The sequence below is a fragment of the Takifugu flavidus genome, chromosome 11 (genome assembly GCF_003711565.1).
Source record: "Takifugu flavidus isolate HTHZ2018 chromosome 11, ASM371156v2, whole genome shotgun sequence".
NCBI classification, from domain to species: Eukaryota; Metazoa; Chordata; class Actinopteri; order Tetraodontiformes; family Tetraodontidae; genus Takifugu; species Takifugu flavidus.
The window spans coordinates 7,915,171-7,943,117 of record NC_079530.1 but is presented as its reverse complement, the minus strand read 5'-3'; the positions used below and the strand labels follow the sequence as shown (position 1 = coordinate 7,943,117).

General features: G+C 42.8%; 2 protein-coding genes across 3 annotated transcripts in view; one reads left to right on the top strand and one right to left on the bottom strand.

Moving 5' to 3' along the window:
* The window catches only part of gfra1a (gdnf family receptor alpha 1a), a 53,119-nt gene extending 31,726 nt beyond the window's left edge, over window positions 1-21,393 (top strand). For both annotated transcript variants that reach the window (XM_057047027.1, XM_057047028.1), the window contains 7 exons: window positions 7,365-7,543; window positions 8,130-8,302; window positions 10,069-10,178; window positions 10,925-11,059; window positions 14,242-14,423; window positions 17,507-17,554; window positions 18,791-21,393. In XM_057047027.1, the coding sequence (XP_056903007.1) occupies window positions 7,365-7,543; window positions 8,130-8,302; window positions 10,069-10,178; window positions 10,925-11,059; window positions 14,242-14,423; window positions 17,507-17,554; window positions 18,791-18,928 (965 nt within the window). In that variant the 3' untranslated portion in view covers window positions 18,929-21,393. The remainder of the gene's footprint in view (window positions 1-7,364; window positions 7,544-8,129; window positions 8,303-10,068; window positions 10,179-10,924; window positions 11,060-14,241; window positions 14,424-17,506; window positions 17,555-18,790) is intronic.
* Window positions 21,394-23,535: 2,142 nt separating this feature from the next.
* LOC130534273 (attractin-like protein 1) overlaps window positions 23,536-27,947 on the bottom strand; it is a 62,766-nt gene continuing 58,354 nt past the window's right edge. The window contains exon 10 of the mRNA XM_057048301.1: window positions 23,536-26,847. Coding sequence (XP_056904281.1) covers window positions 26,726-26,847 — 122 coding nt within the window. The 3' untranslated portion in view covers window positions 23,536-26,725. The remainder of the gene's footprint in view (window positions 26,848-27,947) is intronic.

Sequence of the window (27,947 nt, the reverse complement as noted above, 5' to 3'; positions counted from 1 at the left end):
GGCGTCTGGAGGACGTTGACATTTGGCATCACAACAACCAGCTGGTGGAAGGTGGGGTGGGGGTGGGGGGGTAAAAAAGATACATGGACGATAATAGAGAGACGCAAATGACGATGCAGTTTTGCAAAAAGGCTTTGTCTTTAATAATGGTACATGATGATATATCATAAGCTCTCCCGCTGGAATGAAAGCTTTTGGCATGTGTTGGTGGGTCTAATTATCCAGAGAGTCTTATTGGCTGCCCCCCTTCATTCTGTGTTTTCAGGAGGGGAAGCTTATTTAGTGCTCACTGCGAGCCAGCCAGTGAGTTTGTGGAATAACGTATTTACGGAGAACTTGTTATTCTCTTTTTTGTCTTGGGATTTCAGAAAGTAATAAAGTTTCTCTTCAAGACATTTTTCTCTTGTTCTTAAGGAAGCAAAGCCAAAAATGTTATTGATTAACGCTATAACCGTTTTAAAATTTCATTTTTCCTGAAACCCCTCCCTGCAGGGCTTCATAATGGTGCTGCCTCACAATCACTGTAGCTTTTGTGGCAAGTTTGAAAATTTATGTCGACTTATTTAAACTCAATGAAAACCATAAATAACTGGCTGTGGCCTTTGTAAAATTCCATATTCCTTCACTTCTAAACTGTAAACACAGTCAACTAGTTGACTTCAATCGTGAAGCCCATTTAACAATTCACTGCTAAAAAAGTCAAACCCTGCAGTCGAAAAGCAACTCGTGCTGTATTTGTGTTTCATTCACCTGTCTTTCTTCCTTCTTTCCTTTTTTAAATGCAGGCCAATCCTACGCTCTCGATCGGTGCTCCCAGTCCGCTGCACTGACTAACATTGTCTATGTCCTTCAGCGCAGATCTGAAACTCAAAGTTGGCTTTGTTGGACCGCTTAACCTTAACCTCCCCTGATGTCGTCCATATTTCATCAGTTTTGCAGTTGAAAATGAAAATGCATGTTCTGAATTCATGGGCAATACATTCAGTGTAAAAGACAATCTTTAATCTTTATTTTGTCTCTATTTAACCGGTTAATTCGAGGGCTGATGTGTTAATGCTGCTGTGTTCACTGGAGGCAGTGATACTTTTATTTTCCTTGTATCACTGCAGTCTTTCATACATACATACAAGCTGTACCATAAACAACACCTGCAGGGGTAATTATGGACCAACAATAACTCCATCTGCAGCTTCTGGCTGCATAAGAAATGTTTTGGCACGTCAGTGGCACCATTGTAAATCAGTCCGACAGTCTGGGAGCTGAGCTGCTGGATATAATGATTCACCAAGTGTTTGTGCTGCGACTTGGGCTCACACAGGAGCAAATAGGCCATCCAGATGTTAGATGTCCCGATCCGTCTCAGCGGTGGACTGTTTGATGCTGAGGGAGGGACCACATGCACAAGACAGTGGGGGGAGATATTGGAGGTGAGGGAACAGGAAGTGTTGATCTAAGCTGGCGACCGCTGTTGGAAGATGTGCCAACAGAATGGCGAGTACTGTATATTAGAGCGCACAATGGGTGCTGAGGGCATTATCCACATATGAAGGTGACAGCTGGGAGATGACACATTTGTCTTGAGAGGCTGAGGGCTTGAGAGAGAATAGTGGTTTGTTCCTGAGATAATGGAGATACTAAGAGATGTTAGCAGCACTGTTGTGACCTTTAGAGTAGTGGCTCCATTGTTGAACTCTTTATATATCGTGTTGCATTGAAGGAAGGCTGCATTCTGTGATCATTTTCTGGGCTTTGGGCAGACTAGAAGCCCAAATCCATGATAATGTCTAGTAATCTGCATTGGTTACTGTGGGAGATGCTGGCGGAAGGGGTGATTTCACTTTCACATCAACTAAAAACTGCTCTGCATTTGTGATTTATTGGCACTGTGTGCGCCTGACCACCAAATATCATGGAGTACATTAGAAAAAAACTGCTCAATGATTCTTGATGGGCAGGTAGAAGACATGGGAAGAATTATTATTATTATTTTTTAATAATGGTACATTTCTGAGACACAATGTCAGGATCCAGTCCAGGCACATACAATTTAGTATATGTACACAGTTACAGCGGACATATGGATTCAACATATAGATATGTCTTCGGTCCCACCTGCACTTTGACCCTGACAAGTCTGATCAAAACCAGGCTGCACCCAGAGAATAACAGAACCTCGGGTCAATGGTTTAACAGTGAATAAAAGGTAAGATTCACATACAGCCATGTCAAAGTAACCCAGACTACTACACAGTTGTGCTTTTATTTAAGTGGAATATATTTCCAACTTTGTTAACTCAAATTCTCTTTGTCACACAAAAAGCGAGCTGAATTTGCTGCAGGTACAGTGTGAAGAGACCAAGGCTGAAGTCCTTAGAGGGACATGGGGCATAGTTTACTGTACAAAACTGTCCTGGAATGTGTTGGTGGAAATTACTGAAGAGTCATATTTCTGCTGCAGTCCTGCAGGACCTGCCCTTACTGGCTGATATCCACACTGGCAGATGAGTAATAAAACCGGCCTCGCTGGAGATTCATCACTGTAGAGCACTGAGGCAGTTCTCTGCCATTCTTCTTTTTTTCTGTCTCTGTTTTGGTCAATTGAATGTGCTACAGTACATCTGTTTCAAACACAGCGGTGCCTGCGCAAACTCACATCTTGTCAAACTTCAGTCAAAACATCATGCCTCTCTGGCACTTTGCTGTCAGTTTCTGCTGTTCTATCACAACCAAGCTGCTTAAATGGGAGTTTGACATCATCTGGTTTGCTCAAGAATCCCTACAGAGTCAAGAGCAGTAGTGCATAATCTAACTGGCTGTCAAGCCAGCCAAGTTTATTGCAGTACTTTAAAGTGTTTTTTAGACTGACAACTGCAAGGCCATCACAATTGTCTAGCATGTATTCACTGATGCAGACCGGACTCCAGACTCCAGTATTTATATATATGTGTGTGTGTGTGTGGTGTGTGTGTGTGTGTGTGTGTGTGTGTGTGTGTGTGTGTGTGTGTGTATTTATGTAACAGCACAAAATGCTAAAAAGAAATTAATGTATCCCATCTTGTGTACCATGTAACGCAGTGGTCACTCCCTCCATGTTTATGAACTTTTTTTTTTTTAAAAAGAGATCGCTTGACATTAAGTGCAAGTAGCAGTAACAGATGAGGGCCAAAAGGTCAGATAAAATTCAGAAGCAGAGCTCAGAAAAGATGGTGCTTGGTCAAAAGGTTTAAAAAAGATTATTTAAACTTGTGACTAAGGAGAAAGAAGAGTGAGGATTGTCTTTAAATGATGATGCATGGCAAGAACATAGAAGTTTGTTCTTTCGCCTGTGTTGGCGCACAAGTGATTGGTCAGAAATGTGAAAAGAGCATAGCTAATCAAAAACATAATAATAACAAAAATAATAATCTTTGGAAAATCCAAGTACCAGAACTATGTAATGCAGTGTAACAAAAGGTTATATGGGAGTCACAGTTTGTAGGTAACCCAGACAACAAGAGCCGGGCAGCTAAGTCGTGGATAACACAGGCCGAGGACTTCCAAAGGGAATTCACTCGGGATGAGATCGAGAGGCAGCGCAAAACTGAAGGGAGGGAAACTATTTGCCAACATACAAGATTTGCCAAAGGGTTGTATTACAACTGTCTAATCAGTTCCAGCACACATAATCCCAGGTTTGAGGCAAGCAATTTGGACCAAAAGTATAATTTCAGTGGGGAAAGTGGATTTTGTGTATGGAATTGGAAGAGCTGCTGGGGTACTGAAAGCACCTAAGGTATTCCAGTAAGTAAAGACCTGTCTGAAACTGTTACTAAATCAGCAGGATACAAGAGGCGAGCTGGAGGGATGAGTATAGCACTGGTACGTGATCGCAGTGGACTGAAAAATCCAAAGGACGGCAGACAGGGAAGTAATTGTCTTTGGCTGGATTTTAGTGAACTGTGCCAACAAAACTCAATAAATTCAGGGGAATTGGAGGTGAAATGTTGGTGGAGTCAAGACGGTGTGATCGGGGAGGAAGAGATATAGATGGAAGGGTGGAAAGCAAAAGACAGAGAGAGACGTATACTACAGAGATCAATTACTAGGAGCGGTGAGTTATGGCATTTGCTGCACCAAGTGCCATGTGACTTTATTGCACTGGGACAGTGCTTCAAGAAAGAGCAAGATTATTATCCACACAGAAAGAGAGAGGAAAGAGGGAAATAAAGCCAACGGTGAGTCAAAAAAGGGGAAAAAAGAAAGAAAGTTTGGGAAGATAATAAAGAGAGAGAGAGAGTGAGTCTCTCCCCTTGTAGCTTCACACTTTCTCTATTTCTGCTTGTCTTGCACTTTTGAGCATAGAGCCTATTAAAGTGGATGACAGCGTAACTCTAAACTGATCATCAACAGGGGGGGGGGGGGTGGAGACGCCGGGCTTCGTGTGTCAATTCAAGAGTTTTCTATCAAATTCTACTGAGCGCACATTTCTCAAGAGGGGAAGAAGGTGCGAGGAAATGTATACAATGAGGAAAAAAAGACGAGCAGAAAGATCTTTGTTAGGAGATGAAGCACAACTGGCAACCCACATGCCAATTTAGCCAAGTAGCAAAGGAGTTCATAGTCTATACCGATTGCTTGGTACATGAAAAGGGAATCACTCTGTGTATTGTTGTCATACAAAATAGCAGAGGCCGCAGGGCTGGGGCTGGGTGAGGCTGGGGGCAGAGACGGCCAGATGCCTGACCCATAAATCAGCACCTACACTCACTTAGATGAGCACAAAGACCAGAGTATCATAGTCAGCGAGCAAGTACATCATGTTAGTAGTTTACTTTTAAAGGAAAATTGCAAATATTAGTTATATTAACTGGTAAAATCTGCAGGTTTAAATGGATCAAACGGAACTCTTAATGTGTTTTTGTTTGCCTGTGGGTGTCAGCCCGTTTGTTTCGTTATCCCGGGGACTTAAGCTTGCGCGACAACTCTTGGCACATTTCTTGTATTTAGCAAACAAAGAGGCTGAAAATTATAGTCAGCCACTCAGTTGCGCAGTGTGCAGTCAACGAGTGTTTTCACTCCTGCAGAGCAACGAGGATTGGAAACAAACAGCACTGCTCCCGCACCCCCCGCACCACACCCAGCTTGGTCTCAATTGGCTAAACAAGTGTAAGAATATCTTCTACTGTTCTACAAAATACGCCAATGGTGCTTTGAAGTGGGGAAGTGAGGAGATACTGTATTTCTGGTATCCGTCAAGAGGCAGTGGCAGGAAAAGTGGTGGTCTGTTGGGCACCAATACCTATTAGTATAAATGTTCTCAAACATGCATAAATGTTCTCAAATCAATATTGTTTCTTAGGACATGTGGCCACGTGGGGGGTTTCAGCTCTTTAAGGCCACTAAAGGACACAATGGGCATATGGCAGAGAGGAGAGACGACACAAGAAGAAACATGAGAAATGGGCGCCACGAGAGACAGGTCTAGATACGAGTAATGATGATGAAGAAAGGGAGGGAGGTCATGACTGGAAAACATCCAGAAACCACGTGGAAAGACACAAAAGAGGAGCAGAGAAAGGAAAAGCCTGAGAGGGAAAAAGATGAGCAGAGGGCCTCAAGGATTGATGCCAGGGTACGGAGGTGGAGAGGGTCATGGTCTGACCCTGGGCGTTCTGTTTTAATTGAAATTAGGTGGGAGGCAGGGCGGTTGGAGGAGCGCTGGAGGAACTGGAGGAAACAGGCAACATTATAATCAATTTGAGGCTGGATCGGAAACATGAGCCACTGTGCTCTGTCCCCTCACCAGGCCTCCAGATGGCCCAAGCCCCCGATGCTGCGTGGGCCCTGGGAGAGAGAGATAGAGAGAGAAACAGACTGTCATCCGCCAAAAGTGCAAAGAGAGGGCAGCAAATGCATCACTTCTCCAGTGTTTTCTCCGTTGATGTTGGGAAGAGTAGCTTGTCAACAATGTTATACGGGTTAAACAAGGAATTCCATCTATATCTCACCTCGGCTTACTATCGATGCTGTTATCTTGTGCTGGTGATGTTCTCTGGAGAACAAAATTTGAGCTGCAGCATTGACTTTCTGTCCGTTTTTGCTCCCATCCACGCATGAGCAATCAGAAACAAACAAAAAAAACAAACATTTACACATCAGTGTGATTTGACTACATGACAAAAACAAAGAAAATTCTAATTCCAAGTATTAGCTTGTGAATAAGATCATTTATTAATTTGGACTAAATCATTGTGGTTACCCCTGCCGGAGCAGCACATGACGACCTTCATCAGGCCACCACTAAAGTGTCAGAAACTAGTTGAGCACCAGAGATGAACCACTGATCTCTGATGACCTCTCCTCACCGACGCTGGCTGGGACATGTAGCAGTCGCAAACGGGACCAACAAGTAACATTGATTCCCGATCACTTGTCTTTGCTGGACAGACTCATTGATCCCTTTGAAGTTTCCCTAGTAATGGGTGGTGGAATTGCGTTCCCTGCCTTGAAAATGGGGGTCCTGCATCACCAATAAGAATTGACCAGCCCCTCTGACTCGTGCGGCGTGTTTGACGACGTCTCTTGATGTGTTCAGTCGTCAACAGAGGAAGCCTTTATGAAGTAGCTGTGTTGACTAGCGTGCACCCCCTCCTGCTGTGGGCTCTGCTGCCTGCCACCTACTCTGTTTAGTGTGTTTGTGATGCCAGTTGTACCTCATTATAACTGCTGCTCATTAGAGAGAAAAAAAATACTGTTTTGGCTTCATTTTAATCCCCCCCAACAAAAACATTGCTGGAGAAAAGTCTGTTGAGGGGAAATGTTAATTGATAGCACAAGCAGAAAGATGCTGGCAATTAGTGCAAGCTGACAGATAAGCAAAGTACCACATCAACACACTCCAGACACACTTTGAGACATGCCCTATTAGCCAACGGGGCAGTGTCGGCAGGGGCCACTTTGGTTCAGGCTTAACAGGAAGTGAAACTGCAAATTGGTCCTGTCCTTTTCTTTGGCAGTGCACATGTGCATGAATTTAAACCAGATAGAAAGCCAAGCCTTCATTTTGTTTTTCAAAATACAAATAAATAAATAATAGTTGTGTTGGTGGAATCTGTGTTCTGGTGTCAAGAAAAATGATTCTGCTCCTGTGCTGCAGCTCTGCTGTGCAGAGTTAACGGACATTTTCTGTGTATTTCTTTGGTAAAAGTTTGCCACGTGACTCAAATATCCTTCAGTAAAGTACAAATATAAATGAGTTTAGACTAATAAAAAATAAATAAATGTGAATCAGAAATTGGAAAGGTTCAGGTTTCATCAGTACAAAGTACAAAGACCAGACCGAATTCTCACCCTCAGTTCTCGTCTGTTTTGATTCCTTCCTTCAGGGGAGCCTGCGGTGGTCAGAAAGAATGACTGCCTGAACGCTGCTAAAGCCTGCAACCTAAATGACACGTGCAAGAAGTACCGCTCGGCCTACATCAGCCCCTGCACCAGCCGTGTCTCCACAGCTGAAGTCTGCAACAAGAGGAAGTGCCACAAGGCCCTACGGCAGTTCTTTGACAAGGCAAGGCACTCCTGATGGAGAAAAAAAGGCACCTGCCGCGGAGATCTTCCAAAGGACTGATGTTTCATAAAAGCTGAATATACGGCACAAAGGGCGCGCTTCAAGGGGGAGAATGATTTTTGAAGTGAGGAAGTTAGCGGGGTTGTCAGAATCACAATGAATAATCATGTGCACCTTCTCTGTTGGGGACTTTTCTTTTCAACACCAGCTCTTTGACATTGATTCAGTCATTAAACACAAAAGGTGTTTTTCTGTGTGTGCCACATTGTTGTAAGGGGAAAAAAAACCCGAGTACTTAGAAGCCAGCTCCTGTGATGTATCTTTGGAAGAAGAGAGCAGCGATCTACGTCAACGTGAAAGAACTCCGCTTTGTAGTTTTCTGGAGCTGACATTATAAACTTCACTGTAACATTTCTGTATCGGATACAACCGCTAGCGCTCCATGTCAGCAGCCTTTATGTTTCAGGTGTATTTGGTTCATTTAAAAAAAAAATATTTTTATGTAGTTGATATTGAAATTGACTGAAATAGAAATCGAAAATTCAAAAATCCGAGACTGAACGTGTTGTATCTGAATTCCTCACAGGTTCCCCCTAAACACAGCTACGGCATGCTGTTCTGCTCGTGCCCACCCAACGATCAGACGGCGTGTTCCGAGCGTCGGCGGCAGACCATCGTCCCTGTCTGCTCGTACGAAGAAAAACAGAGACCCAACTGTCTGGAACTGCAGGCTTCTTGCAAGACCAACTACATCTGCAGGTAGACAACGCTTTATTTAAATGTAAAGACCTTCTTCAGGGGCAGAATCTACGATCGTAGCAGGATATTACCCATTCATCTTGATTTTACGTCACAGTGTTTATATATGCCCTCGTCAAGCTGCACTTGTAGGAGGAAGTGATGTTTTCTCAACCAAAAAAAACTGTTTTGTATATATAAATATTACTAAATTATGTGCATGACAAAGTACGTTCTCACACATATTCAGACTTTAGTCCTCTTTGTGACTTGAATCAAACAAACAAATTAAAGTCTCAACTTGACTTTGAATTGCTCACATTATGGGGACACTCTGTGTGTTGCCTCATTACCCAAGGGCATTTTTGGCATTAAGCCGTCGACTCTCGCACCTCAAAGTTCAAACGCACATTCATTCATTTATGTCGATGAGACGTGTGTTTCTGAGGCAGGTGAGGCCGAGACCGACTGGATGTCTGATTCAGCCGGATTATGTGGAAGCATTAGGCAGCCTAAATGAGCTCCAATGAGCTTTGGATGGTGGCCTGGCCTCAGGTCTCTCTCTCTTTCTCTTTCATTAGCTGCCACTTCACAGCACGCAGCAGGACATCAGTAAATTCATGCTGTAAATATCCGGTACCCCCTCCATCTCTGTCATTTTCCCCCCCGTCTGTGGTCAAATCTCCGGTATTCTCTCCATCTCTGTCCCTCTTTTTTTTTCATCCTGTGCTGCTCTCGAGTTGTCAGACAAATGCTGTGGGCTGAACAACAGGTCTCGCCGGAGCAATGATTCTTCCAAGTTCATTTGTCAGCCCCGCGCTCGGACAGATTAAAGCCGTGCATTTCCCTCACCATATGCCAAGAAGAGAGCGGCCACTGCTGAAAACTCGGACTGTGCCTCTGCACTGCGGTGCAGCGGAGCGGAGGCTTCCCACTTAGAGCTCATCCATGTCCTGCTTGCAAACAGTATATCTGCTATTTATATACACCTGCACATTTATGAGCAAAAAAATACATTTTTTTTAGAGCAATTACAGCTGTGTGGGCAGGAAGTTTAAGCATTTTTCACTTTTCTGTTCAATGAATATCAATTCTACTCCATGCATGTCAAAAATATACAGCTGTTAGGTTATCTGAAATTCACCATGAAGCTTCAGAATTCCGTTGCCCATAGTTAGACTATGCATAAAAATCTAAAATTGACATAATGTGGTGCGTATAAAGTGCATATGGTGCACGTGACGACATTCTTGTTAACTTGTAGGGCGAACGAAAAAAGTTGGATGCACATTATTCACAATAAAAAGAAAAAAACTAGCTTAGCCCCTAGATGTTTTGATCCAAAAGCGACGTTATTAGTTTTTGCTTTGCACCTGTGCTGAATCTACCTGCAGACCATGTGTTCCTGAGGAATCCAACTCCATTTCAATTTCACACGCTGCTGCACCTCTGGCCAAAAAAAGTGTAAACAAATATTTATGAATGCAGTAAATGAAACAGAAGAGACGTGGCGCCGGATTGCCTTTAGCCTCGTTCATTCCAGGATATAAAGCTGCAGTAGCATACGTAAGAGGGTCGTCTCATCCCGCTGACGGCAGCCATTAAGGAGCCTAATTGCATTGAGATTAATAGCTTCCAGTGCTAATTTGGACCAGGCATTTTGCTGGACACTCCCATCCTGTCTCATAAGAATCAACTGCAGCTGCAACGGTGGTTTTACCATTAATAATTAGGGTTATTTGTTATTATTACGCGGAGTAGAAGAATTTGTTCTGTGTGTGTTTCAGGTCACGTCTGGCCGACTTCTTTGTCAACTGCCAGCCAGAGTCTCGTTCTCTGTCAGGCTGTCTGAAGGAAAACTACGCAGACTGCCTCCTGGCCTACTCGGGTCTAATTGGTGAGTTTGGATTCCTCAGAAAATGCTCCCTCTCCCTCTCCCTGTCTTGGCTGAATATGATTTGATTGGCATCTGGATCAGATTTTGATACGCTCCTGTTTGGAGGTCCCACAGCTCTAACAGAGGGCATTTGTTTAACTTTGCTGATGGGATTGCATGCGTGACGGGCAGCCCTTCCTGATACGTGCAGGTAATAACGATATTTCACCTGGTGGTGAAATGATCGATATAAATATGCAGTTGAGGCTAAAGCAGCGGTCCCTCATGTTGAGACCTCGGTCTTCATCACTCGTTTGACTCTCCAAACTGCGTCGCTGCACAATATGTCCTTACAGCAATAGTGTGCTGTCAGGAACCAGCCACTACACCAGTCCACGCTGCACCGATTCCTTCTGCCTACTGCAAAGCAAAAAAAAAAGAAAATGGGCCGGTTTGGAGAAGCGCCAACACAAGGCAACAATCCATTGGGGGAAGAGAAATCACTGACTAAAGCTATTTTCTTCGCTTTACAGATAGAAAGCCTATTCTTCACCCTGGTTTCTCTGCATTCTGCTTCCTGCAGAAGCTCCAGGACAGAGTTTCAGTTGTAAATGTAGTAGAGGGATAAAACCGAGTCAACAGAGAAAAGGGCATCCTAAGCCTAGCGGGTCATTTGTACTTCAATATCCTGTTTGGGCAGAATCTGCCATATTGATGAATAAAGGCCGATGCATATACTGACAGATCCTTCCATCCACCCTCTGTAGGTACCGTGATGACCCCCAACTACCTGCGCTCCCCCAAAATCAGCGTCTCGCCCTACTGCGACTGCAGCAACAGCGGCAACAGCAAGGACGACTGTGACAAGTTCGCAGAGTTCTTCACCGAGAACACTTGCCTCCGTAAGTCCGCCTGTCCAGATCCCTGCCTCTTCATGTCTTTTGACTCATTTCTGTTTGTCTGAATACCTTTTTTTTTTGCTGCTCTTTGAAATTTTCATTAGCTCTGCTATACTGGTCCCTCCCCTAATTTGATTCTTGGCTTCTCTCTGCCTCTGCTCCTCCTCACCATCCTCACATATTGTGAATGCTGCCACTGGAGAGATATGTCTCCCCATGGTGGCTGCATGTGTGCTTTTCTTCGCGTTCGTCCGCGCGCATGTGTGCCCGAGAGCTCCACAGCTCCGGCAGAATAAGCTTTTTCATCCGGTCCGCTCACACAACGACTTTAATTAACTATCCCTCTTGAAACATAAATGCACAGTCTCTAGCCCACACACCTCTTAGCAGCCAAGATTAATAAGTCTCAGAGACATTCATAATCAGCAGTAGAGATAAGAGCCAGATTCTTTGTGTGTTTCCCTGTTAGCGCAGCTAATTCTGCTCCTTTTGTTTCGACACTGCCGCTGTCAATCAGCAGGCTGATACCCCCCACAGCACAGCCCGAGTGTAATTTGATTCTTCATTGATTCTCCCACAGAGGTCAGAAAAACAGGGTCATAAAGACAATATTTTATTCAAGGACACCATTTCTGAGAGCTATAGCCTGAGATGTAGGAGAAGTGGTTGTTTGAACTTTGATTCTAATTAAATCCTTAACAAAGTGCAAAACTTATGTCCCTTCCAACTGACTGGCAAATGAAAAACAAGTTATCCACTCAAGAATTTGCAAATTAATGATAAGGACAAAAGAGACCGCATGGATTGTCAGTGAAGAATTGGCTTGGATTGTCATGGAAATTGACTCTATTGTCTCAGGATAAATGACCAAATGTGCTTGTTTGAGTTCATTTCAGGCTAATAGAATAGCTGACAATGCTAGCAGCGAGGCGAGGCGGACACCTCTCATCTGGAATCTTTTATATCTTCCAGTCGCAGGTTGTTCATTTATTTTGACAGCAGTGAATTGATGCTTTCAGTAGTTGGAACACCACTTGTGAGTAATAGTAGTCACTAACTTTTAACTGTCTAGCAATCATGAATGACTTGACCGAGGCCGTAATAAAGCCTCCACTATTGTGTTGCATGTTGGTTTTAACATTGTGAAAGACTTCGGACTACTGATTATTCCGAGCAGATAAAGCCTAATTTTTGACATCAATGACTGAATCATCAGCTACACAGCTGGATACACTAGCTATAATTTATTAAATCACCACACCATGTTTAATATGCATATATGTGTGCGTATCAATCAAAGAAATTCGCAACGCCAAGCTCTGAGATAGTCGTGGGTGGTCTAAAAGAGGTTTTATGTGACATTTATTTAAAGAAAACCAACAGGAAAAAGCTGTGTAATTTTTCCACCCCCAGCATTTGAAGCCCCTGAAGACTTAATGTATTCAAAGCTATTCCGGTGTGATGACATTTCTGCAACATGAAGCGGATACACAAAGGTCACGGCATCCAGCAAGACCACGATTCAGTAATATTGTCAATGTTTGTACATATAAATTGAGAAATGCTGTTGACATAAATGCGTGCAAGAGGGAAGCCAGTATTTGCTCACACAAATACACGCTGCTAAGGAGTGATAAGATGAGTATGTTTCATCAGTGAAGGTTAATTTAATACTTGTTTGAGAATGTAAACGTGTTTTTTTAGAGGTAGCAAGTAGAAATTATTATACAAACTGACAATAATCTAGGTCAGATCATTAGAATTGATGTTATTTTTCGTACGAGTGTGCTTCTCATTCTGTTGACCAGCTATGTACATGCCTGGAGGATCTAACCTTATAAAACCTTTATAAATATTAGACTGAAGAGCAGAACGTGATCACATGTGTCTGACATAATGAAGCCATGACATCACCACTGAGAAAGCGCATCTTATCCCTGATCTGGAAGGCATAAATTCTCCTGCAGTGTTAGCCTCGAGATCAACGTTTCTGAAATAAGCATTGCGAGAGGGAAAAAATGAAGCACTCTTTCAAGGTCAGGACGAGTTAAAGTTGAAACCGTCTCCATGGGGGGTTGATGAAAAATGGGAGGAGAAGGAGCCGAGGTCACACTGCGTGCACGAAGCCTTATGCGTCTCTCCGCCCAAACAGGGGTCCACCGCATGTCTTTTTCAGACTGATATCTAGCTGGCTTTTCCTCCACATCAGGAGTAGTTCAGCTGTCAAAAACAATCGATGCGGGATGAGTTCGGTATATGCTGCTATCAGATCCAGAGTGTTTCTTGAATAAAGGTCAGCAGTTGGGGCAATTTAATACCGGCAGTCCATCATGCGCAGAAGTTTTCAACATCTGCTGGTTGACTGTTGCCACTAGTTATCTGGGAATCTGACATCAGATGGCACAGTGGGGCTCAATCTAAGGTTTCCACTGTCCTAACAGAAGAAAGAGTCCAAACCGTTCCTGTTTAAAGAAATAAATGACTTGTTAAACTTTCAAGAACAGGCAGAAGACCAGGCACTTGTGGCTGCCCGAGTGTATGAATGAATATTTCAGTGAGGTTAAAGAGTCATTATGCAGATGAGCCCTCGTTTTTCTTTCCACAGTAACAGAAGGAAGAACATCAGAACGTTCAAACAGCAGTTCCTCAAAGCTCAGCATTCCTCTGATGTGTGTGTGTGTGTGTGTGTGTGCCTGTGTGTGTGTTACATCAAAGAAAACTATTAATAGGGTCTACTAATGGAACCTAATGCTAAATAGCCACGTCATCACTCTTGACTGTGTCGTGAATTTCTAATGGAGGGAAGTGATAACAAACTTAAGTATCTTTGAACCCTTTGAATTGTGGTTTAGGCTGTTGCAGGATAAACATTTGTTCTAAGGTGGGGACAAATTATTACGCCATTCAGATCCAACCAGGAGCCGAAGGAAAAGGATTTTCAGTGCAAATCGCAGAATTTCACTTTGGAGGATTAATTCAAAACAACAGGCCATCAGTTTAGGTGTTTTCTTGTTAGTCTTGTTAAAGTTTTACCTTCCTAATAAAATGAAAACATCCCTCAGTTGGCAGGAAAAGCTACTACTCTGTTTTTAGATGGAATTTATACTCATAAATCACATCCAAGTTTTGCTTCTGGTGTTTCTCCTCCCCCCTGATGTTTCCATCACCCCATCCCCCTTCCGTAGGTAACGCCATCCAGGCCTTTGGAAATGGGACAGACGTGGGAATGTGGCAGCCGATGTCCCCCGTCCAGACCACCACCTCCACCACCACCCCCTCCCAAAGGAACCGCGAGCGCAACCCCAACACCATCGACAACCACATCAACACGGACCCCGGCATCTACCACTTCTGTGGCAGCCTGCAGGTCAGCTAACGCTAATGGAGCGCCAGCCTCCAGCCAACCAGAGGCAAACTAATCCCAAAAACTTGAACAAAGTTTGCACAAACAGCCTCGGAGTGATGCGTGAACATTATCTGATCTGCTGATCCTTTCCTGACAATGCGTTTGTCTCTACAGTAGTTAATCTTTCACTGTAATACTGTCAGTTTCTGCAGTCATCATCCTTAGAATATTTATTTTTAGCCCATGCAGAGAGTCTCGTTTTGTCGTAGTACAAATGATGCCGAGAAAACAAGGGAAACTCTGCCGATGGGGAGCTTTTTCGCGTCGCACTTTAGATGAATCCCGCATAAAAACCTCATACGAGAAATTAAAGAGCGCCGTTGCCAGTTCCTTTCTCACACAGTAGATTCCGCTGGGCTTCACCACAGTATTCATCACCGCGATTGATTTATTCTCTACCGCTCCTCTTGTCCCCCTTATCCCGCTCTGCCTCGGCCAATTTGCCAGTCTGGCTGTTGACGGGGCCCAAGCGTATCCACCCATCTGTACACCTGTACGTGCCAGCTACATTTTGGCCTGGCTGGAGCACTGAATTTTTCATTCGGAGGAGCCACCGCTGCTCCGCGGATGCTCCAGTCAGCTGATGAAACAGAGGGATCACCGGCAGCAATCCTGAGCCGCAGTGTCACGGCTCCTTTTGGGTCAGGGAGAAAGTGCTGGATAATACCATCATTACTGGCAATATGCTTCCAGGGGCCCAGAGAGCCATTTTACATCTAATCATACACCAACCCAGTGAAGCGTCGTAATACAGCTTCAGTTATAGTTTACTCCTCTGAGAGCGCACGAGCAGAGTTCCAGTCCCATTCCGCAAATACCAAATGTTCAGGAAAATAATAGCTGCATTTCCATCCTGCACGGTAAGTACGCATTCGCTGGATGTTTAGGTCTGCAGGCAGTTGCTTAGTTAGTGCAGCAGCATCTGCTTCCCCCCAATGTTTGTCACGCTTGAGGCACAACGACGGCACGTTTGTCAGGGCTGAAGACGTCTGTTCCACTAACGAAAAACTAATAAGGAGCAACATTTAGTGATGATTAGTAACTGATAATACTACTATGGGCTTTTATCACAGACACTTTTTACTCCTAAAATTATGAGGAGAAACATCTTAAACATCAAACAACTAAACACCTTACTATGGTGACCAGGTGACAGTCATGTGACTGGACAGGAAGTGACCTCACTAAAGGTAACTTTAATCAAAGTTAACAGTTCCATGGCTTAATTAACATGTCATAAATGACATATTTCCGTTCTGGCTGTATTTCTTTATTAGATTTTGAGTAAAATTAAACAAAAATCAAATGATATTCATAATGACACAAAAACATCAAAAATATATTTCCTTTACGGGGGCGATGTGGGGGGACTCTTAGGGGTTAACCCAAGTTTGTAAGTTCCAACCACTAAGCTATACTGTATTATTTAAGTTAAAAGAACTCATCCACCAGTGAGGATTAATGTTTCACATCACAAAAGCAGCGTTATTGTGGCTCTGTCTTGTCCTCGTGAGATGTGGACATACAATACTATCGACGCGTTCTTTGTTTTCATCAAAATAAAACACTATGAAAGCTTATTTTCCTTTTTAAACTCACAAAGCTAAGTAGACCTCCAGCAAAACACAGGAGATAAAATAACACACGGTCGACTCCCACTTTGGAGGCCTCGGGGCTCCAGCAGTGTGTTCTTATGAATATAGTTGACTCCAAAGCAGGGTACATGTGCCCTGGACAAATATGAAAATCTACAGCATGCTAATGTGACTTTTAAGAACATGGAGGTATGAAGCAACTACAGAACACATAAAAACGATGTAAGAATGTGTTTTAGTGATGATGTGTTGGAGGGACTGTTTGTTTGTTTGTTAATGAGAATGCAGTGAGTGAACTCATTTTAAGGGTAAATTCATCAGAATTGTTAAACAGGATAAGGTAAAAGAACATAAGATAAAAGAAAACACAGAGGTTAGCCGTGACCGTTAAGCTATCCAAACTTTTCTTTGCGAGGGTCCGAGGGTCCACTTAGAGCTACAGAATGACTGACATAAAATCTTTACACTAATGACTCAATGCACACATCAAATCGTCACGTTTCCTCTTTTGTTATCCATCTACAACCAGATTTCTACCTACAGTCTCACTTTGCTTCCTTGCTGTTGAGCTTTAGAAACTCTAATAGTCGACTACACATTGATTTATAGACATCATCGTACCTGAGACGTGGACATTTTTTATTTAATTTGGTGCAGAAGAAAAAAAGATTACAGCAGAATGTCGCAGAGTTGCTGTATTACCATGCTCGCTACACCTTGTACTTCCCAGTACAGCATACTGAACCCATTTATTATACTGACACCCCTACAACTGCAACACACACACACACACACACACACACACACACACACACGTCAAAGCTGGAGTTACATTTACTTACAGCATCCATCCTACGGACAAAGATGCAGTATGTGGTCTATTACAAGAGAGTAAGAAACTTTGTTGTCCAGAAACTCTAGTTTTAGGTCGAAGAAACTGCATCAAATAGCTTTTTTTCCAAACAAATTCAGAAAACGTAAATAAAAACGTTTTGATGGCGACGGCGAGATGCAGACCTCAGATCACTTCCATCACAGATTAGCCTTGAACTCTCAGAGCTCAGAGAAACGGGCAGCAAACATCTGAGAGAGCCTGGGGTCCAGTGCCCCCTTTGAGAGGCTCCTGACATGAACCCGCTAACGACCCGCTAACTTCACAAACACAGTGTCGTTGGAATGATTGATCGGTTTCATCACAATGTTTGTGCTGCGTGTACCTGTTGCGTAACTCCATTGACAATATCTTTGGTCTAATTAGAGTGCATATCGATCGCTCTCTTAAATAATAATGACATCATCTGTTGCCCAGCCTCGATATCCATAAAAGCCATTAAACACTGCTGTTTTGGGATTTCCTAAACAAGTCGTGCTTATTTGACCTGTTCAGGATTATTTTTTGTTGATGTATTTGGGCCTGAAGCGTCTAAACGGTGCCTTTTTCTTTCGCAGGCTCAGAAATTGAAGTCCAACTCAACTGTGGATGGTGTCTTCTGTGTGGTGAGTACGCCGCTCAGGCTCATAAAACACCTATTCTTATGGGGTCCTGCACGTTCCAGCGGGTGGCACGTGAAATTGGAACGTGATGTCACGGACTTGCTTTTCAACGTGAGTCAAATCAGGCTGATGACTTGTGGGAGGGCGGCACGGCTGTTCTTCTCCTGATCTTGTTAAAGGTTCTTCAACTTTTTACAAATTTGCCTCCACGTGTGACTCGGTCATTCAGTCGCGGAATAAAGCTTCTTCTGAGTTGGATCCTCGGAAAATATGAGTCTGGACCTCACCGTCCATCCCTTTCTCATAGCTTTTAGCCTTTTGCTCCATTTTTGAGCGTATCTAAAAAGCCCTTCTTCCCTCCAAGATAGTTCTATGGACTTGGATAATTCCAAAATTCAACATGTTGAATCTTCAGAAAATGTCCTGGGCTGGAAAAAGTGATGGAATCTCTGGAATCTGGTCTCTTTGGTGTATTAAGATACATTAATTATGTCACTAAGCGTTGTGTCTTTAGATGGAAAACACCATCAAAGGAGCTATTTACATATTTTGTGTCATTTCGCCCATCAGAGATGACAATTTTACTAATAACCTCGAGTCAAGTCTTCAAGTTAACTGATAATCCCAAAACGACCCGGCTGAGGGAAGTCTCTGACCTCCCTCTAAAGATAGCCGCCATGGCAATCCTTCTTTGTAAACTGAACTTCTTTGTAGTTCCTTTGAGGCTCAAATGGAATTGTTGCTTATCTGGTGGCTTTTAAAGTTCACTGTAAATGTCATTGTGCAATAATAAGGCACTAGAGTGACATTTAATGGCGGCAGGGACAGGTCTGGGGGAGATGACCAAGCCATTAGCTCGCAGTTTTATTAGCAAGCCAAAGACCAGCGGTGAGGCACGTGCACACACACACACACACACACAGAGGCCAGTCCAGAGGCCACATGCACTTTTTAAACTTTCCACAGTGGCATTTGGGTTTGAAACAAAACAACCTTTTCTCATATTCTTGCGTATCACACGACTGCTTATGTTTAAAAATGAGATATAATCGAGTTAAACAGCCCCATCTTGTGTACCTAAAACCAGAAGTCGTCATTAAGTTTTTGACAGTTTGCAGTGCCTTGCGTCCCAAAATCTGCTGATGCTGGATTCATATTTAGTTTTGTAAAACTTTTTTCATCGTAAAGTGGAAAAGTGAGCTGAAATAAACTCTTTCTGTTTCTCCTTCTGTCTGCCAGGACCCGCAGATAGACAATCCGAGCTCATCCAACGCCATTCTGAGAAACTCAGCTGTATCCAGACGGTCCACATTCCTGCCCTCTCTGCTGCCCCCGCTGCTGGGGCTGTGGTACTGCCGCCTGCCAGACGTCTTGTAGCTTCGCTGCTTCACAGCACCGAACGACATTGGACTGGACAAACACACATTTGTATAAAAGGAAAAGAATAACAAAACAATATATCCTTCTCAGTAAAGCCTGTTGTATTTTATTTCCTTCTAGATTCTCTCTCTATTCTGTGTTTTTAATCATTTTTGGGAAGTACTCTTGTTTTATAGTTCTTTGTAATTGTTTTGCATTGCAGCTGTAAATGTTAACTCAGTTGGCAGTGTTCTGTTTGGGTTTTAAAATGTTTTATAGCTTCAGTGATGCTCCGTAGAGCGGCACAGAGAAAATATTGGAGGACATCCTTCTAATAAACTTGGATAAGGGTACACGCCATGTAAATTAGCATCCGTTTGCAGAGTTTTCCAATGTGTTCTCACTGATGTCTGTCTGTGTGTTCAGGCTATTGATGGGGTCTTTTGCTTAAAAGTCACAGTCGGTTCAGTGATCGCTAACGTTAATCGGGTGTTCAGCAACTGTTGTGTTCTGATGTGTCATATCTCACAAAGCGCCCAGCTGGATTTCCACCAACAAACACGTCATTTTGAGCCTTTTCCCTTGGTTGAAAGGCAGCAACAGAAACCATCAGAGGACTTTGACCATCTGTACCCGAACCATCTTTAGCGTAGCTCGAACTGAGCGTGCATCGCCACTGGCAAAAGCACACGAGCAAAGGCCCGGGAACACACACCGCACATTTACACACAGTCAGACTAAAATACGCGCCACGGGTCGTTCCTTTTGTCATTTGTTGTTCAAGCGATTCAACCTCGGTCACCACCAGAGAGCTAAAACACTGAATTGGTCCGGATATTATAGGCTAGCTACCAATATGTGATCGCATAAACAGCTTAAGTTGTACACACACACAGGTTCTGTTTGGACAACGTTGAAGAGCATGAAGCTACTCGGAAACAAGCAATGAACAGATGCATTTGGCTGCTTAGCTAGCTCTATGGTCCAAGGCTATGCAGCTGCTTGTGTCTAAGACTCATCTCCAAACATTCTAACCTATCTTAAAGCAGAAAATGTCGAAACACCTACTTTACCGTTTTATAACAATCTAACTACAATTCCGACGTACGGATTTAAAAACAAAATTAAATGGAACATATGTGAGTGCAACAAAGCTCTGCTGTCTTGTCCTCTCTCCCTTAGACTGAACTCTACAAAAATGAGTTGCTGCAGCTGTACTATGAGCCACCGTCGTGTCAGAACCATGACGGCACATCTGGCTAACATTGAAGCAGACGGACTGCTGCTGTCTGAACTACTGTGACACTGGTTCTCTGGTGGACTTTAGCCAACTCTCCTAGTCAGTTCCTCTTACACTGTAGGCTTCATTTCATCAAAGCTTTTTGCATGTCACCTACGTCTCAGCACCACCAGATCATCCCTATTTATTTATTTTTTTGACAAACTTCCTGACAGTATAATATTCTATACATCACTGCAGCCTGTTTGGGAACTTTTGACACCTGGGCACTGATGGGAACAAACATGCTGCTGGGGGTTTATGGAGCGTCTCAAAACACAGTCATGTCAAGTCGAACTTTATGTTATTGACCAAGACAAACACTGTAAATTCCTCGCGTGTACTTGGCTGAAACTCTAAAGCAAACAGTTGAAATCATGGTATTCTATTACATTTGCTATTTTATCCATCAGATTCAACATAGACTAAAGAAGGAAGCATTGTTTTTTTTATTTGTTTTTTTAAAATAATGTTAAATGATTGAAGGCATCTGTATAATTCTCCCAGTATGTAGATGATTATGGAATATTGTTGCATATGCAGAAGAGAATATCAGTGTTTGTTATTTTAGAGATCCTCACGTAATGTTACAGAAATATAGCATTGATTATTATTTTTGGGCTGAAATTTGAACTTATTTTTCTACCTTTTTTTTTTTTTTCACCATTTCAAGGAGTTAAACAAGACAGAAAGGGTTATTTTTTACATATTCTACTGTTTTGGTTTTACTGCGGACATAATGAAGACGACATTAACCAAAAGCTAAACGGAAAAGAAAAATGCATGATGACCGAGGCGGAGGAGATTCAGCGTCTGATTATTTGATGCAGGAATGTTGCAAAAAAGCACTTTGATCTGAAGTTTGAAGAGAAATCATGGGACTGTTCGCATTTCTCAGACTCTTGTCTTACTGTATCGTTTTGTATGTTCCACCTCCAGTGTCACGATGAAAATCACGCTGGATTCTAAAATGAAGCAAATGAAGATGGTCACTATTTCCAGGGACTGAATGCTGGGGCCGCCTCCATGTCATGTAAAAGAACCCCAAAAAACAGGAAATAAAAGCTGAACCATCTGTTCCATCAGTGGTTTAAAATGGAAAAAGAGCTTTTTGCAGATGACCCAGCATCATTCTCTACTTAGCTTGTGAAAATGTAAAATCTATTGTACAAAATTAAGGATTAAAACTGTTAAACCACCCAGACTGGACGCACATGGTGTTATTATAGTGAATAACCATGAGAAGACGCTCACATGCTGCACTTAAACGCCTCGTGACGATGTGAGTTTGAACTGTTTGGGTTAAAGGTCATGTTCTGAAGACATTTACTGTCAGAGTCATCAGCTGTGGACCAATGAGCATTCACAGATATTTAACCTCTCGTGGGGGTCGTTAGTGTCATCAGGCGGACCTCAAGGGTCGTATGAACCACGGCTTGATTGGGTAAAGTCATCTGAGAAGAAAAGATGAAATTACAGACGTTGTGTGAATGAGGTGGACCCACTTTATGGCACTAATCACTCGTGTTGGTGTTGGAACCCAGTCCTGGATCACAGGTTTCCGCGGTCAGTCCGAAAGCCCGGTTGGATTGCTGCCATCGAGGACTGGGTTCATGGCCTCAAGACTTCACCCAGGATTCTTTAAACCTGTGACCTCAGACCTTCTGATGAAAATCATCCTCAAGATCAGCACACAGGAAGGTCAACAAAGACACAAGTTCTCTGAAACCTTTATTTTTTCACATTATTACTGTTGCTTGCCAAAACCCCTGAAATATATGCCACACAGTTCGTATGAATATTTGATTTTTAAGAAGTTATAATGCAAAGAAATCAAACAAATCTATAAGTCCTGAGAAAGCCGTCAACTAAAAACACAGAGCAAAAGTTCAGTAGAACAAACTGGAAAAAAAAATCCTGGAAAATAGAGCTGACATTTTCCGCCCAGTGTTTAAAAAAAAGATGTTGTATCCTCTGAGATGTTTCAGAGGATAATAAATACATTATCGTTTTAAATTGCCAGAAAATTGGTTTGACTTTTGATTATATGCTGTAGTCGCAATTTTTCAGTAAATTTATTCAAAGCCGCCTAGATAAACTGTACATGTGTAAATAACCCTTTATTTTTAATAATTGTAACGGTTGCTTGTTATTGCAGTTCAGAAATACTGGAATCACATGAAACTCATTTTTCACATTGGATGATTAATCTTTCAGTAAGAATTTATATGATTCTGAAGTAGGCATATTAATGTATATAAGCATAGATCCAACTCGTTATTGGTTCTTAATTCACAAAAGGTCAGGACACATCCTCTGGAAAATAAAGTCATTTAAGTACATTTTAAAACTGGACGTTTCTAGACTGTTATTAAAGAAATAGTCGAGCTCAGTTGTCAGTTTTGGTTGTTTACAGCTCCAAGAACAAAGTCCATTAACTAAAATCTCCTCGACTGCAGCCTTGAGCTAAAGACTTTTAATTATAGTGAGTGTATCGTCATATTTTATCAGAGTGGACTGATTCTTTTAATAATATATAGATATGAAACAGAGATGTTTTATTAGTAGAGATAGTTCACAACAGGTGTGGTCTGATCACCTCGATCCTTAAACTGACCCTTGCTTTATCGCCATGGTTACTGGAGATATGACTCAGCATTGTTGCTTGGAAAATAAAGCGGGAGCAATGCATGCTGGGATTGAGCTGTGAACGCTGTCAGGAAAACAAGGACCACGTCATCAGCAGCAACTGCTGTTGTGATGGTGGGATTCTGGTTCTGAGTGCGTGCACGGTGAAACGCTGCCTCTCCGGCTGAGAGAGGGCAAGAGGAGGCTGATGGATGAGCAGGACATCTCACTGTGACTGAGCATTATCCTACTCTAGCTGGTCCATTCGGTCACGTTTGGATCGTGCATTAAATGAGTCCAACGTAGACAAAATTCATCTGCAACGACAGAGTCTTTGTCCTGCTTTAACATGTATACAGTCTTGTTTTTAAAGTAGTATTGAAATAACATTGTTTTGCGTCCCAACAGCACTTCCTTGGTGGCTGTAACGCCGGTGTGTTGGGATATGCAGAATCCATACTAGAACCATCTGAGGCTCTTTGTCTTCACTCCTGTGCTCGAGGCTCGCCACAGTCGAGCAGCTGCGGCTTTCGCCAAACATCCCATCTTCATTCCAAAACATGTTTGAGTTCTTTTTTCTTTTATTAAACTTTCACATCTTTGCTGATTTTTATTTGACTGCAGGGAAGTGGATATAAGCGAAACTGTTGATGGTAGGTGGTTTAATTAAAAAACACACACACACACACATAACTGATTCCAAACATGAGTCTATGAATTATTAATTTCCTGGATTTTACTGCCTTTAATGGAATTATCAGGTACCGTACAGAGAAGCCCTTGATGGCTTTGGTCCTGATGAGAAGACAGGGTTCACTGCAGGGAAAGTGGTGTCATGAGAAGGAACAGAGAGAAGCTTTACACACATTGATTGACTAAAAATACAAAGCACCCTTAATAGGGAGGAACTCTTTAAAAACATCTTAGATCAGGATAAAGGGAAAAGTGCAGCTTTCACTGCTTTTCCCCAGCGCCACACAGGTAGTAAACAGAGCAGCGATGCCAGAAGTCCACTTAAACGCTGCAGCCTTTCAGGCGGTCTGTCAGCCCAGAGAAGCAAACGGAGGAATCGTTCCATCACCTGCTGACCGCTGATTCTGACATTAACAGCATCCTTTCAAAAGACAAATACCAGGTCTGCCTTAAAGATCTGCTATCTGTTAAATGTTGTTAGGCTTCGCAACAGTCGGTGACTTATTCATTTAGTTTATACCTCTGTTTCCGACACTGTGTTCAGCTTTGGATTTCAACCAGTCCAACAGCTGATAACCATAATCAGCACTCCATTCAAAAGCAAAGCAACTGTCAGTGAATGATGCAGATGTTAAAATGGCCGGATACATTTTCACTGAATGTGACAACGCGCGGCGCTGCCGGTGCATTTGGGTTTAATTATAGATGGGGGTGACACCAGGCCGCCCTTGGATTCAACGCTGCGACAGGACAAAGGCTGAAAGGAGAATGCAGTTTCAATACAAGGATGATGGTTATACCACTGACACTTGTCAGTAAACGCGTCGTACAACAGGATACGAGACTTTTGTCTCTTAATCTGAGATGGTTAAATCATGGCCTGCTTCAACTTTTGGAAGTGAGCTGCCGTTTGATACTGATCTCATATTACTCTTGCAGAAGGCATCATTATTTGACAAATGGGTCCATTTCAATGCTGAGCTTTAGATTCTATGTGCTTTAGAAAGCCAAAAGGCTTCTGATAGGATGTGTAAATGTGTGAGAATCTGCTGGAAAACACATCTGCTCAAAACGATGCTCCAAATCATTTTAATCATCCTTCAAATTTATGCTCCTGTGGACATTGTTGTAAGCTGCCTTTTGTAAATTCTTGATAACAAACTGGTGCAAGAGGCCATAAAACCCAACAAAAACAGACAAAACAAAATGAAAACACATAAAGATCGACTTTATGCCCGATTTATTTTTAAAAAGTGACTTCTATCATGATATTCATAGAATAATAAATTGTTCTGGAGAGAAAGTGACATCCCCGTGTTTTAATGGACTCATCTTCATTTACGTGTTATTTCAGACCGTCTCCATCCAGATATGCAGGAAACATGGAATGTGTTGCCGTTAAAGCATAAAGTAATTTCCAGGGTTGACCTCATCCACATACATTTCATGCTCTTCACACAGATTAAAAAGAAAAGATGGAATGTTATTGTAACCTAGGAACACAAATACCGGCTCAGTTTGTGCCATCTTATTCCAACGATATCCTCTGAATAACCTGAATAATTTCCTGATTCGGTTACTAGCCCTGTTGAGACTGTAAAGGAGGAACATCTTCAGACAGAAAAAGCAGTTTTGCGCCTCATCGTGTTTGAGATCACTGTTGGTTAAGAGCTTTCACGGAAAAAAATAACCAAACCTTTGGCGGTTCGGTGCGGGTTGCTGTGTTTTAGTCAGCGGGGTTGACCTATGACCTCTTAACCTCTTCCCAGCCAATCTGAACCAGACAGCTCTTGGCATCATGAACACTGTACGATCCAGCTCACCCGTGATATTATTTCTGGCTCGAGAACAGAAAATGGATTTGTGGAAGATGGTAATAAAGATTTGGTGAGCAGAGGGTCAATATGTAAATAGACAAAAACACAACAAGGAAAAACTGTTTGGACGTGGGTGTCACAAATTAAGGAGCTGTCTATGCCACTAGTGCTACGTGCACACAACTGATATTTATCCGTATTTTAGTGTAAAGAGTAAATTCCGGATATTTGCACGTAAGTAAAATAATTCCACTTGCAAATTTCTGCAAGTGCAAACATGGCAGCACACTGGCGCAGTGGTGAACGTGGAAAAAAAGGTTCTGGGTTTGAATCTTGGCTCTCCAGGAACCCCCCGTGACCCTGATTAGCCATACATGGCGATTCACAGAAAGAACACAAAGCTGATGGTTTGACGTCTGATCCCCAAACAGTAGCTGAATAGACATCAAAAACAGTGTTTATCACAATTAAAGTAAACATGACCAGTTTAAAGGAAATTGGGAACATATCCACACAGCAATAAATGCAATATTCATCCCGTGAATACCAGTTTGATGATACTGACCTTGAACTTGCATCACAGCCAGGAATAAACCCTACTTTTTTGGATTATTTGCATAATATTATCTCACAGAGGGTGCTACTGTACTGGTAAAACACTCGTGCATATATAGAGATGTGTGAGCCCCAGCGCTACAACAGATTACAAAAGACCCTTCTCTGTTACAGAGAACCTGAGCAGGTATCAAAATGTTGAACATCACATGTTGGTTTGCATGTTAACACTTGCATCCAGCAGCAGCAGCCTTAAAAATTCCACGGATACTTTGGCCTCGAGCGAGCTGTTTTCACAGACCGCCTCCCACTACAATTGATTTCAGTTAGAGTCCGCGTTGTTGCTTCTTTGCTCCAGAGGTTGAGTGTGGAGGACTTAATTTCACCTCAGTTAATTTCAGCTCACAGAAGCTTAAAAGCCAAATCGGCATGGCTTATTGGTGTAAAACAAGTGTTTTCCTTTGTCGATATGGCCGACGGCCCTGATGATTCAAAGCAGGAAACGTCTGAATGCTCTGACAGCAACTATCAAAGCTGTGGAGTGACTAACAAGCACTCATTAACATCCAGACTTAAAACGTTTGCTCCTCTGGCCTGTCAGGAAGAAGATTTGCACACCGGGGATATGTTAAAACAGGCTTTTTCGCCTGCATCTGGAAGAAAGGGGAGCCACATGTGGGTTTCACCAGTTAGGGGCTTACTGAGGAAAACACGCCACCCAAGAAGAGGTTCGAAAAGGTCCAATTAAGGTGCCTCTCACTCCAGTCAACAAAAGGTGTGAGGCGAAATCCTCCTCCATCGAAGTAGTAGGACACGCAGTCTTCCCGCCCAAGGGTATCGGGTTCAAACACAGGTTCCCTGGTGGTGCACGGTGTGTTTGCGGTGCTTCAGATTCAAACCTCGTTCTTTAAAGTCCATGGCTCGTTGTTGGGATATGTCTACCAGAGCGCTGGCGATGGCTATACCTAAAAAGAAAAACAGGCCAAGGACAAATGTTTAACTCATCAGCAGCAAAAAGAGTTCGACCACAGATTCTAAACCAACTTCTACAGCTTCCAGATTCATGAAAAAGGACCCAAAGTCGCAGCAGTAAGAAGAAATAAATAGCAGAACAGGGCGAATATATGTAGAGAGACAGGTATCTGTTTCAGGTGTCTGCATAAGGGATCCCTTCTGTTGTTTTGAGAAGATCTTGTTTGTTTCAGCGGTTCAGTCAGGGGTGAAAACCCACTCGCACGCAAACAGGTAGAAGCATTCGTCTTAGGATTAAGAGGCAAAAGTGTCTGGAACAGGGACGTCTGTCTATCTTCACCAGGCAATCATTAGGACAATCATATACCAACAATAATACATCTTTGTTCTCAGATAGCAGTTCAAGAACGCTCTGTGATTTAAATGTCTGTTCTTATCCAGCAGCTCTGACTAGCGATGTACAGTAAAAGCAGCTTCATATGACTCTGTGTGATTGTGGGAATCCTGTTTCACCAGCCAGAGACAAATGGACAAACACTGCAGACAGCGAAGATCGTCTTGCACACTCCTGTCCTCCCTCTCTTAAGCAAGAAACCATGCCAGATTCTCCAACACATCAGAGTGTCTTGGAGAAGTACGGCACCTTGGCAGTGGCTCCAGGAAGAGAGGGAGTTGGAGCCATAGCGGCTCCTGCGAGGTGCAGCCATCTCTCTGCCGTCTCAACAACCGTGGGCTTGACAACGCACGGTCATTACGGCGGGCGCTCAATCTGCAGGCGTGATGGAGCCAAAACGGTGAGACAGAATCTGCTCTGTTCTTTGTGCGCTTTGGATGCAGGCTGGTTTCAACATTTCAAACTCAAGTGAGTCTTGTTTGGTGTTGTTTTTTTAAGCGGGAAAGTGGATTACGCGAGTTAGCCGCGTCCTCGAGATTGTTTGTCACGTAAAACTAATGCCTTTGGAAGCATTGAAAAACAAGCTTATGATTAGAATGCAGACAGAGGTCCTAAATGAAGTTCTTAACTTGCTAAAAGTAGAGCTAGAAACTGAGCTCTTTATCTTCTACTCTGTTGGAACGTCCTTCATCTAAGACC